The sequence below is a fragment of the Serinus canaria genome, chromosome 3, assembly GCF_022539315.1.
Source record: "Serinus canaria isolate serCan28SL12 chromosome 3, serCan2020, whole genome shotgun sequence".
In the NCBI taxonomy this organism is placed as follows: domain Eukaryota; kingdom Metazoa; phylum Chordata; class Aves; order Passeriformes; family Fringillidae; genus Serinus; species Serinus canaria.
Window position 1 is genome coordinate 110,286,042 of NC_066316.1, and position 13,292 is coordinate 110,299,333.

At 51.4% G+C, this 13,292-nt stretch overlaps 1 protein-coding gene across 1 annotated transcript in view; it reads left to right on the forward strand.

Moving 5' to 3' along the window:
• Positions 1–3,374: 3,374 nt before the first annotated feature.
• Positions 3,375–13,292, forward strand: part of XKR6 (XK related 6) — a 173,495-nt gene continuing 163,577 nt past the window's right edge. The window contains exon 1 of the mRNA XM_030236345.2: positions 3,375–4,133. Within this exon, the coding sequence (XP_030092205.2) occupies positions 3,409–4,133 (725 nt within the window). The 5' untranslated portion in view covers positions 3,375–3,408. The remainder of the gene's footprint in view (positions 4,134–13,292) is intronic.

Below are 13,292 nucleotides of genomic sequence, written 5' to 3' on the forward strand. Positions count from 1 at the left end.
TAAATAATAATATACATAATAGCAGTTTTCTCCCTTTAGGGGACTTTGTGCTAGAGTTTCACTCCAAGTGAAATTTGTCCACATCCAGGGGTGCATCAGGTGCATCCCCATGGATCATGCCCAAAGCTTTGCTCTCTGCTCCCTTTCTTCTGTTTCTCTGCTACAGGAGGATCCAACCATTTCAAAACCAGCAGCATTTTTTTCAGATTTCACACAACTTTTCAGCTCTTTTGACATCACCCAGAAACACCAAATACACCCTTCTCAGATAGCCTGTTTAATACATGAAAGTCTTCCCACTTTTTCTTCAAAATTAAATTAATTTTTCCTCCCTGAAAAAAACATTTTATCTGCACTTTATCACATTCTTCTACCTTCTTGGAGCTTTTTTCTCCATGTTGCAATTTAGACTCTGCAAAGCAGCAACTTTTTCAGCCAGTTCTGGACTCCTGACATTCTCAGCCCTGATATTTTGACACAGTTTAAAGGAAAAAAAAAGGGAGAAAGGGTAGAATTCAAACTCCCCTAGAAAAAGGCAGAAGCAAGCACTGGAGAAGGAGCATCTGGAAGGAGTCTCTTTATTGAATGGTGAGGGAAAAAAACCACATGGAAAAGAGGAGAGATTGTAACCTACAGAGGACAGCACAAGACAGCTCAGAAAAGATGGATATGATGAATGAACAGATGTCTAACATGGAACTGAGGGGAAAGGACCTGGAGTTTGGCTTTCCCAGACTGCCAGTGAGTCCTTTGGTAAAACAGCTGCCTGGGGTGCAGCTCAGCTCCAGGCAGATCCCAAAACCAGCCAGGAGCTGCTTCCTCAGCCTGCCAGAGGTTTCTCCAGCACAGAGCTGAGCCCCTGGAAAGTCTGCCTGACTCTAAGTACATGGTGGGAAAAGCAGTGTCCCCCAAAGTGGGTAAAGGAATGACAAAGAGCAGGCAAGAGGATGGAGAATCCCTGTGTTAGAAGGAGAAGGACAGGAAGACACCAAGGTGGGGGATTTGAGAAGGCAACAAGGGTGTCAGGTCAGGGTGCCAAGGTGTGCTTGGAGAGAACTGTTATCAACAGAGAATGAATCCCAGAAAGGTTTGGGTTGGAAGAGACCTTAAAACTCATCCAGTGCCACCCCCTGCCATGGGGAGGGGCACCTTCCACTATCCCAGGTTGTTCCAAGTCACATCAAACCTGGCTTTGAACATTTCCAGGGATGGGGAAGCCACAGCTCCACCACCCTCTGAGTACAGGAGGGACCTGTGGGATGGGGTGGGACAGGAGCCCCCCTTCCCCAGCACAACCATGGGAAGGGAAAAGGCAAAAAGAAACCCAGAGGAGGTCTCAGATCTGCCAGGGACCTCGGAGGTGTTGGGGGTGGGAAGGTGGAAAGCAGCCTGGCTGAGGATGAACTGAGTGGTGATCCTGGGATTTGAGGTTGAGCAGGGACACAGCAGTTGACATTGGATTGGGGAGCTGATTTGGGAGCAGGATGGGGTCAGCACAAGGGGGTCCAGCTGAGGCTGGTCTGGGGAATGGAGGTTTCAGCCTTGGGGGAAGAAGCCCAATGGAACTTTTTAAGTGTCCAGAGGAGAGCCAGGAAGAGGGTGGAGGGTCTCAGGGGCCATTTGATGAGCAAATGATGTCACTGGCTTTGTTCAGCTGGAGGAGATGGAGGTTAGACCTCACTGGGGGTTGCAGTTCCTCCAAGGGGCAGCTCCAATCTCTGCTCCTAGTGACAGAGACAGGACCCAGGGAATGGCTGGAGCTGTGTCAGGATGATTTAGATTGAGTATCAGGGAAAGGTTCTTCCTCCAGAGGGAGGTAGGACACTGATCAGCTCCCCAGGGAATGGGCACGGCCCCAAGGCTGCCAGAGCTCCAGGAGGGTTTGGACAATGCTTTCAGGCACAGGATGGGATGGTTGGGGTGTCCCGTGCAAGGTCAGGGGTTGGACTTGTGTGCCCCTTCCAAATCAGAATATTCTATGATTCAGTGTAGATGTTGTGATTTAAAGATGACTAAATAGATCAAACACCTATGAGGAAAGGCTGAGAGAACTGAGGTTGTTCAGCCTGGAGAAGAGAACCCTGGGGAGATCTTAGAGCCTAGGTCTTACGTGGCTGGAGAGGAGGTTCACAATGGACATTAGGAGGAATTTCTTCACAAAAAGGGTGATTAGACATTGGAACAGGCTGCCCATTGAGGTTGTAGAGTCACCATCCTGGAGCTGTTCAAGAAATGACTGGACATGGCACTCAGTTCTCTGCTGCAGTTGACAAGGTGGTGTTTGGCCATAGGTGACTCGATGATTTCAGATGTGGTTTCAGACCTAAATGACTTTGTCATTCTGTGATTCTGTGATCTCAAGTTGTACCAGGGGAGGTTTAGATTGGCTATTTGGAAAAAAATTCTTCATGGAAAGGGTGGTCAGACAATGGAACAGGCTGCCCAAGGCAACCTGATGGTGGAATTCCCATCCCTGAAGGTTTTCAAAATGTGTGTAGATGTTGAACTTGGGGATACAATTTAGGTGTGATCATGTCCATGGGCTAACAGCTGGGCTTGGTGATGCTGGAGGTCTTTTCCAACCTAATTCTGCAAGGGAGCTCCAAGAAAGCTGGAGAGGGCAATTGAACAAGGGCATGGAGTGACAGAACAAGGGGGAATGGTTTTAATTTGAAAAAGGGCAAGGCTAGATGGGATTTTAGGAAGAAATTCTTCCCTGTGAGGGTGTTGAGACCTGTGAGGGCAGAGGTTGTCCAGAGAATCACAGAATAAGCTAAGCTGGAAGGAACCCACAAGGATCATCCAGTCCAACTCCTGGCCCCACACAGGAGCATCCCCAGCAATCCCACCCTGAGCCTGAGAGCGCTGTCCAAGTGCTCCTTGAGCTCTGTCAGGTTTGGTGCTGTGACCGTTCCCTGAGGAGCTATTCCAGCGCCCAGTCACCCTCTAGGATTAGAACCTTTTCCCAGTACACAACCTAACCCTCCCCTGACACAACTCCAGGCCATTCCCTCGGCTCCTGTCCGGGTCAGTACAGAGCAGAGCCCGGCGCCTGCTCCTCCTCTCCCCCTCACGATCAAGTTGCAGATCGCGGCGAGGTCCCTCCTCAGCCTCCCCTTCTCCAGGCCTCATCCCCGTGAGTTCCCCGGTCCAGATCGGACGGGGCACGGAGCATCCCGCTGCGGTGGGAGCTGTCCGTACCCGGGCACGGGGTGTGGAGGGCGCCGCTCCCTCCCGTCCGCGCCGGCCCCGCCGCCGGTCGCTGTCGCCGCCAGGCGGCCCCGGCCCGTCCCGCGCGCCGCGGAAGCGCCGCCCCCGGAAGCGGCGGGCGGGGGGAGCGGGCACGGGGGGGCAGAGCGAGCGAGCGCCCGGCGAACGGGCCGGGGACGCGGCGGCGGCGGCAGCAAGATGGCGGCCAAGTCGGATGGCGGCGGCGGCGGCGGCGGCGGCGGCAGCGGCTTCGCCCAGCTGCACAACCTGGACGAGGCGGCGGCGGCCACGGGCGGCGGCGTCGGGGCAGCGGCGGCCGAGGTGGCGGAGGAGCCGGGCGCAAGCAGCTCCTTGCACATCTGCCACTGCTGCAACACGTCGTCTTGCTACTGGGGCTGCCGGAGCGCCTGCCTGCGGAACCTCTTCGGGCGGGCCGCCGCCACCGCCGCCGCCGAGCCGCTGGCCCCGCGCCCCCCCGCCGCCGCCGCCGAAGGGCCGCCGGAGGGCGGCGAGGCGGCCGAGCGGCCGTGGCTGGACTGCCTGTGGATCGTGCTGGCGCTGCTGGTGCTGCTGGGGGATGTGGGCACGGACCTGTGGCTGGCGCTGCACCACTACGGCCGGCGGGACTACTTGTGGTGCGGCCTCACCCTGGCCTTCGTGCTGCTGCCCTCGGTGCTGGTGCAGATTCTGAGCTTCCGCTGGTTCGTGCAGGACTACACGGGCGGCGGGCTGGGCGCCGTGCAGGGGCTCAGCAGCCGCGGGCCGCCCATGATGGGGGGGACCGCGGGCCGGCGTGGGGGACCCGCCGGCGGGGTAGGAGGAGTCGGCGGCACCGCCACCCCCGGGGCGCAGCGCCTCTGCAGGATCTCCGTCTGGGTCTGGCAGTCCGTCATCCACCTGCTGCAGATGGGGCAGGTCTGGAGGTAAGGGGCGGTCGGGGACTCCGCCGTGCCCCCGGCGGGGCGGGCGGCGCGCTGGATCGGAGACCGCGGCCGCGGAGGGGCGGGAGCGGGGACTGCGAGCGCCTGGTGCGAGGGGAACGTGCTGCAGCGTCAGCCCCTGGTCCGAGGGGGATGTGGGGCACTGTCACCTCCTGGTTTGAGATGGACGGGGACAGTGTCACCTCCGGGTTTGAGATGGACGGGGACAGTGTCACCTCGTGGTCCAAGGTGGACGTGGGTCAGTGTGCGCTGGCCGAGGAGGGGCTGCTTGTCAGCGCCTGGTTTGAGGTGGATGTGGCTGACTCTCAGCTCGTGGTCCAAGATGGGCATGGGTCAGTGTCACCCTCTGGTTTAAAATGGGTCACTGTCCCCAGGATGAGGTGGGGAGCTCTCAGTTTGTGGTCCAAGGTGGACGTGGGTCAGTGTCACCTCCTGGTTTGAGGTGGATCAGTGTCATCTCCTGGTTTAAGGTGGGTCAGTGTCATCTCATGATTTGGTGTGGGTCAGTGTCCCCTAGACAAGGTGGGACAGGTGGGGGTCAGTGTCACCTCGATAGGCTGAGGTGGGTCACTGTCCCCTAGCTGAGGTGGACCAGATGGCCATTGCTGTTGCCTCATAGTTTGAGGCCGACGTGGGGCAGTGTCATCTCATGGTTTGAGGTGGATCACTGTCCCCTGGCTGAGGTGGGACCGATGGGAGTCAGTGTCACCTCATGATTTGAGGTGGACATGGGTCACCATCCCCAGCTGAGGTAGGGCAGATGGGGGTTGTTGTCAGCTTGTGGTGTGAGATGGACATTGGTCAGTGTCACCTCATGGTCTGAGGTGGTGGTGGTCAGTGCAGTGCTCCCCACGTGGAGAAGCAGGGTTGATTTGGGGGTTACTCCAACTTTGAGTGAGGAGAGGAGACTCCAAAGGGAGGAGTGATTCCCACAAAATGAGCCAGGGGGACTGAGGTGGGGGACATAGGGGTCATTGTCATCTCCTTGTCTGAGGTGGACCCTTGCCAGTGCTCCCCACGGTGGAGGAGGTGTCAAGGGCCCCCTCGTGCTGAGAGGACATTTGAGAGGACGAGAAGTTTCCCCCAAAATATGTCTGTGGGGCTGAGGTGGGAGGAGTGGCATTGGTTGGTACAAGCAGGACTTGAGATGGTGCTCCCCACGTGGAGATTTGGGGTGACCCCTTCTTCACTGAGAGGAGCCCCAAAGGGAGCAGAGATGCAGCATGTGGGGTTGAGGAGAGGGGAATAGGGCTGCTGTCACCTCACAGCTTGGAGGGGACACAGTTCTGTGCCCCCTGTGGTGTGGGATGGAAGGGATTCTAGCTCCGTGGGAATGAGATGGTGCTCCACAGACATGGGGCAGGATGGGAAGAGGGGTCATGGAGCTGCTCTTCCCTTCAGGACAGTCCCTGGCAGCACTGCAGAGGGAGGTCCTGTGGCCCTGGAGGGGACTCACCCCATCAACCCCTCCTGGAGCCAAGGGGCAGCCAGGAAAAGACCCTGTGGAATGCAGGGGCTGCTCCAGAGAGGGTCTGCGTGGGGATGCACCCGTGGCTGCCAAGCACTGGGATGTGCTGGTTCTAGAGGGTAGATGTCCTCCTGGAACAGATCCCGTAGGGATGAGGGGTGAGGGTCTCATCCATCCCTGAGAGCCTCTCCCCAGCTGGTGGAGCAGGAGCTGCTGGCTCGCTGACTCCCCTCGAACCGAAGGAGCGGGTGGTGGGAGTGGAAAAACGCAGCGTGATGTCTCGGCTGTGGCTTTGGAGAAAGGAGAAGCCTCGTCAGTGGGGATGGCGGCGGTGGGGCTGCCGGTGCGAGCCTGAAGGTCAGGGATAAGGGGCTCTTCCCTGCCGGGAGGGAGAGGTCCTGGGGTGGAGGAGACACTGGCTAGAGGACGAGTCTGGGAAGTGACCTCGAGCTCGGCAGGAATAAAGAAACATCCTCCAGTGCGAGCTGGAAATTACGTTATCCTCCCCAAAAAGAGAGGTGGGAGGAGGCAGGGAGGGATTCTCCAGGATGAAAGCCTGTGGATGCAAACACTGCCACAGAGATGTCGGGCTTACTGAAAGAGGTGGTATAAGGACAGCTGTAAAAACCGGCGTGGCCCAGCATCCTCTGAGCTGGGGCGCGGGTTGGTAACCTGGAAGGGGTTTGAGATTTGGAGTGGGGGTAGAGGGACAACTCTGGGTTGTGTCACAGGGTGGTGGTAGCACCCCCTCCACACCATGGATGGGTCAGGCTGTAGGGAAGAGGCTCCAGATGGGGGTCGCTCGGCATTTGTAGCTTTTAAAATAATCCTTAGGGATCAAAGATTTTTATTTTCCCTTTGTTTTTTGAAGAAGCCGCGGGGGTGGAGGGGAGGGGATCTACGTGGGAAGGGTGCGTGAGATGTGTACGTAGGAAATAAGCCCATGCGATCATGCAGTGCAACAGCAAATACATATTTCTTCTGCATCTTCAATGTCATTTGTGCAGCGTTCAAAGCACATTTGTTCTCAACTTCTGCTTGGGGGTTTATTCTATTTTTGTGGGTTTTTTACGGCCGGGATTTGGGCTGGGGGGTAGCAGGAGGGGGGATGTCTGCGGGTGGTGCGTGCGAGGATGATGAATTGGTCCACGACCCTTTCTGCTGCTTCCCCTGCTACTCCCAAGTGCTGATCCCATCAGCAAAAGCAGTACTCAATGCAGATGCTCCTCTGGCAAGTTGGATTTTTCCTTTCTTGGAGTCAGGCAGAAGAAATGATTATGTGCACAAAGACCCTATGCCGTAGCACGCTCGAATGAGCATGTGGGGAGGGGGATGCCAAAGTGATGCCGGTAGGGACAGAGGGGATGCATGTAGGGGGCTGATTTTTGGGTAATAGGAAGAAACAAAGCTCAAGTTGCCCAGACTTTTCCATGCTATGTTAATGCAGAGGAAAAACATTTGCTTCTGAGATTGTGCAGGGCTAGGAATGCCAAAGAGGACTGATAAGGAATGCTGCAGCCCGGATCATGTTAGGGGAAATCAGGGAGCCTTCTCTCCTGTTGATCTCTAATCCCACTAGTGCCCAGCTCCTGCTCTTTAAGGCGCGCTGGACAGCATGGAGCCGACTCCCAGTATCTGACCAGAGCCAGAATTAACTTCCTGGGATCTGTGGAGCAGCCTCCACGAGGGTGTCTTTTTGCATTCCCACTACAGCTATTGCCAACGCCATTACAATTAATCTCGGATGCAGTGATGGGACTAATACTGGAGCACACTGGTTTGGTCGTGCATGCTGGGAAGAAGTTTAGGTGTGGGGATGGAGGAGGAAAACCTGGGACAGTGTAAGTTCAGTGTGTAATGCTCCGAGCCTGCTCTCCCGTGGGATCACGGATCCGCGCTGCCGCTGCATGGAGCGTAATTGGGTTCGTACCTTACGTAGGGGATGTCGTGGGTGTTGCTCAGCAGCTGGGAGCGAAACCGTGGAGAATTGGAGGGGGGAGGTTGGAGTAGTACAGGAATTCTCATCCTGAATACGTTAGGTAAATCTGCGTTTGGATTTTGAGGGATGACACAATTCCTGTGGCGGCTTCTTCTCGTAAATACTGGGAAGACTCGCCAATGAGATGGTGAATAAATAGCATTTTATGGCAGAAATATAAATATACATCGGGATCTTATTTTAGCAAGGCTGTCTTTTCATTTTGTCAGGATTGTGGAGAAGGAGCTTGTTTTGGAGCAGTCTGGATGGGGGCTTTGTCTGTTTGTGTTGTATTCAGAGGGTGGATCGTGACCAGGCAGGAGGGTTGAGGGGGCAGTGCGAGTGCTGAGGGGGCACTTAGTCATATTCCTGGAGTTTTTGTGGTTTTTTTAGTTCAGCTGGGATCTGAAGGATGTGTTAATACTGTCTGTCTGTAGTGGCTGTTGGAAAAATAGTAAAAACATATGTGTGTATGTAGATACGTATATTTTGAATTCTTGCTGGAAGTACTCTGATCTCAAATGGATGCCAATAGTCTGATCTCCAATACTATTCCCACCTATAAAGCTCAGCTCCTGGGGTTTTTAACCTTCATAAACCTACAATATTCACCTTTCCTCACAAATCTTAGATTGTCTTGAGGACTTGAACAATTCATCTAGACTATCCAATAAGTGAAGGATGCCAGTTGGAGCACGTTATGCTCATTATAGAGGTGCTGCAGTGCAAGCTGCCAAGGGCTGTTCCTTGAGGAGGAATGCTGTGGTTTTGCTGGAAACAGGGTGAAGACAGAGCTGTTTTTTTTTTTTTTCTGGAGCTGTTCAGCCATGTAAATTCAGGAGAAGTAGAAGTTTTGGTATCTTGAGTAGTTGCACAGGTTGTATGAATGACAGGAGTGAACTTCCCTGTCTGATATATCTTTCTTTAACCTCTGCTGGAAGTGGGTTACTGGGTCATGGATGCTGCCCTGGAATAGGGGGTTTAGAGTGGAAAGTCCGATCCCTTGCGTTGCGCCTTGCTATTAAAGCAAACATTATTGGATTCCATTGGATTAACAGGATGTGGAGCTGAGCTAAAATGAATGCTGACCAGCTGGAAATCTCTCTGTGTCTGTTAAACTATCAGTGATGTTGAGTTTTGGGACATGAATGTGCTCTATTTATGGGGTTTGTTATTAAAACAGATTTGAATACAGATCTAGGAGAAAAACATTCTGTACAAGAAACCCCAGGAAACCACAACAACCCTTGTCATTGTTGTGACATTAAAAATTGTCTTGTGTATGTACATGGTGAGAAATTCCTAACATTTAGGCAGAGAGTTGGCATCTTTTTTATTAGTGGAAAGACCAAATCTGTGAGCTGTTCATCTTTGGAGGTGGAAGAATGAATCAATGGTTTAAATGGAATATGTGGCATTTAATGACTTTGTGTTGAGTGGGTTCAGGCTCTCCTAAAATACTTTGTCTGGGATGAACTTCTGAGTTGGAGACACATTATTTCGGATAGTTTAGAAATACAGGCAGCTACAACTCTGAAGTTCTCTGCCTGAAACCCTCAAAGTGGAAGCCACCTGCTTGTCAAACAGCAGATGAACCAGAAGCTGCTGACCCAATGCTGCCTCCTTGTCTTGGTTTGGGATGTTCAGCTCTGTAGAGCCTTTCTGTAAATTTGCTGTCTTCCTTGGCATGCTGGAATATTTTTTTCAGCTTTTTCTGGTTAGCTTGTCTGGCAGCTGAGTTTTTCCTTTTAGCCAAGTTTTAACAGCTTGCTTTTATAGTATGGAGTTTTGTCAGTTTTTGACAAGTTGGCAGAGGGAAGACATTCTGGGATAGATGATAAATATGTTCTCCCTACAAAATCAGGTCTGGGGTATAACTTTTTATATTTTTTTCCAGTGAGGTTGTTCTCCCTTTCAAAAAACTTACCCATTCCACCCCCATTTCTGCAGGATCTCCAAAAGGAAGTGCTGGGCTGTGGGTGTAGAGGTTCAACAACATCTACAGAGTATGTAGGTTGTGAGAGAGTGGAAATAATAATAATAATCATCATCATAACAATAGAAAAAGGGCTTTATCCCTTGAGTGGGGTCTCCATGGGTGGCTGGTGGTGGTGGTGATGCTCCGTGTCTTGTTGAGTGGTTCCCACTAGAGGGGGTCCAACCACAGATGTTGGAGCGGATCTGCTGGGCCAGCCTTGGGAGGGCAGAGATTGCTCCATACCTTTCCTTGGGAGAAATAATATCCTGCCTTGACCTGCTGGGAACTCCCCTTCCCATGCAACCCAGGGTTTCTGCAGAGACAGCATGGCTTGGGCAGGTGGGGAGTGGGATTTGGAGGAGAAATTGGAGCTGGGTTTGCTCTTGGATGCTGTTGAGGAAGAGTTGTGTGGTGCCCTGTGGCTGGGCAGTGACAGCAGCTCATCACCCCCCTGCCCTGGTTTTTGTGGGGGAGGAAAGGGAAGCAGAACTGCTTGGGTGACCTGACTTAATTCTTCCTGGAACCAGCATAAAATTTCCATGGCTTTCAAGGTGAAGACACCGTTGCAAGGTATTTTGGGGACAGCATCTCCAGGAGTCCAAAAACTGGAAGAGAACCCAACTGCCTTGAAGTTGGGTTGCAGGCTGCTTTCTTAATGCTCCCCCCATGTGGTCCTTGACCACAACAGTCCTTTTCAGCTGTTCAAGCTGAACTCCAGGAAAAACAGCTGTTTGTTTTTTTCCCACTCTCCCTATGGCTTTATCTCTAATGCCAGTGGCAGCCTGACAGTGCCTTTCCTGGTGGAGAGGAGGCAGGGTGCCAAGGGAAGGAGGGAAAGATGGCTCACCATTTTTTATGTGTTAAAATTCCAGGCTCTGTATTTTCCACCTTTCCAGACACTTCTATTTTGCTTTCAGCTGCACTGAGCCAGCTTTATTCCTTGCAGTGGTTCTCCTCTCCGAACAAATGTAGGTTATTCAGGGAGCATTTCTTTTAATGAAAAGGATGGAGGAAGAACTGATGGTGATAAAGCATCTCTTTGGAGGAGAGCTGCTTGCTCTGCTTGAGACTGCAAGGAGCAGAAATGGGACGTCAAATTTGTAATTTTCCTTGGGGAATCAAGGTGAGCCTGTGGAAAAATCTGGATCCCTCACATAACTTCACTCTCTACTCATTTTATTTCCCTTGAATCCTGACTTGATTTTTAGCACCTGACTGTAGTGAAAATCAGCAGTAGTACAAGGCAGTGTTTTAACACCTGGAAGCTTTTAAGCAGGAGGAATTGTAGTCAGAGTAAAGCTTTGCTAGAGAGAAAATTAAATTGTAATTAAAGGCGTAAGCAAAGAACATGTGCCAAATATTGTCACTTCATTGACCCGCCTTCTTCTGATGTGCTGGGATTCAGAATGATGGCCAAGCCTGTCGTGATGCTTTAGGGCACCAAGATACTTTTCCAAACAGGATCCCAAGAAAATGGGGAAAGAGCTTTCCAGGGGAGGAGGATATTTAGAAAATTCTCCAACTTAGCAGCAGTCTGATGGAGGGAGGAACACCTTGTATTTTTAACCCTGTGGAGTGGAATTGCTTGATCTTTGCAGGCACATCCCATATCCTTTAGGCTGCAGTGTCAAAGATGCTCCCAAAATCTTCTGGATTGTGGGACTGAGCATTTAGCTGTGTCCCAGGAGCAGCCCATTGCATCTCTCCGTGGATGGATTCTAATTTTTTTTTTTCCCACTCTCTCCACTTGGGATTTACATTTCCACCCACCCTGTATTCCAGTTTCAGCCTGTGTTTGGTTATATGGAGATGCTGTAGCAGAGGAACCACAATCACAATTCTGAGGAGGAGTCTCAGGAGTTGCTATTTGTCCATCCCTGAACGAATTTCACTGATGGACTTTGATTATTTCAGTATAAATGGGTGTTTTATTCCTTACTTCCATATCTTGAACCAGGAAGAAATTCAAATCTTGGCCAAGAGACAAAAAAAAATAGAGCAAAAGGCCATCTCAAATGTATCCCCAAAACTATAATGGGACCTGAAGACTGTGCTGCTCCTCACGTCTCCTTTTTTTGGAAATCTGTGAGAGCTCAGGTTCACCTCTGAAATATTCACAGTCTGTCCTTAAGTGACTTCAGCTGCACAGAAGATTTTTGCAGAATTGGCAGCTTTGTTGAAGCCTTCTGTGTTCAAGCCCAGAGCCTTTATCATGACCTCTTCTTCCTTTGCTTCATTCTGTATTGGTTTACCTGCAGGAGGATTTTGGCATCCAAAAGAAATATCCCCCTGTTATCATGGAATAGAATAATGTCATAAAATGGTTTGGGTTGGAAGGGACCTTAAAGACCATCCTGTTCCACTCCCTGCCATGGATAGGGACACCTTCCACTATCCCAGGTTGCTCCAAGTCCTGTCCAACCTGGCTTTGGACACTTCCAGGGATCCAGGGGCAGCCACAGCTTCTCTGGGCAGCCTGTGCAGGGCCTTCCCACCCTCACATGAAAGAATTCCTTCCACATATCTGGCCTAAATCTCTCCTCTTTTGGTTTAAAATTGTTCCCACTTGTCCAGTCACTCTCTGTCTATGTAAAAGTCACTTCCTCTTTTTTATACACCCTGTTTAAGTACCCCTTTTTGTACAGGGTGGGCTGAGGGAATGGGCATCTTCTCCCTGTCCCAAAACCCCGTGGGAAATAGGACTAAGACAGGAATCTTGCAGTTCCCTGTAGATGGTCAGTGAATGGGCTCTAGGCAAACCAAGCCTGGTGTGAACAGACACAAAAATGGACACTGCAGAGGTCTCAGCTCTTGCTGGAAAACTCCTGTTAGCTGCTGAACTATGCTACCTTTTCTGCCTTCACAGGTCTGCTTGATGTGGGAGAAGTTTCCCATAAAACCCTCACCATTTTGGCAGAACTCTTATTAAAAACTCCTCAGGAGCCATGATGCAAAAGGCTCTGGCAGCTGGAGCTGCCTTTATCACTTTGCTAATTAAACCTGTGGGAAAAACCCAAACCTGGGTGAGGGAGGATCATGTCCAGCTGCCAGAACCTCCCTCAGCTCATGGGGTTCTCTGGGGTTTTCTGTAGGGGCAGGGAGCAGGATCATATTTTGCCTCTATGATGGACACTGGACATCACAACTCTCCAAAAAAAGTCCGGGAGAGATGAGCTCGCCCATCCTATCAGTGGGGTGGCTCAGGATCATCTCCTAAAGCAGGGACATGTCACATATCCCAGTGAGTTTAAAGAGTCTCTGGGAAAATCACCATTCTCCCATTTTCTCTTGAAAAAAAAAAGATCAGTTTAACTCCTCATGCTTGGATCCCCCACACAGGCAGCCCTGGATGACAGGATGGCAGAAATACGTTGCCTGATCTTCCAAACACAGAAGACAGCAGTGAAGCACCAGGAGTGGTTTTGAGTTTGGGATTGGAATTCATCCCAGTTATGTCTAAGCGAGGGAAAAAAGAGCAACGGAGGCCGATGTTGTTGAAGTAAAAATTGTAAAGAGTGGTATAAGCAGAAGGCATTTAAATAATGTAAACAGTCTGGCATGGGAGGAAGGATGGGAGGCATTCCAGAAACAAAGGGAAAATAGTTTTAAAACATGGCTAAAAATACAGCAACTCTTGAATTCCAGAGATTATCTCAATTAGCGCTTTTCAATATATCTTTACAACGGAATTGTAGGAGTTCACAAAAGATAATGGAG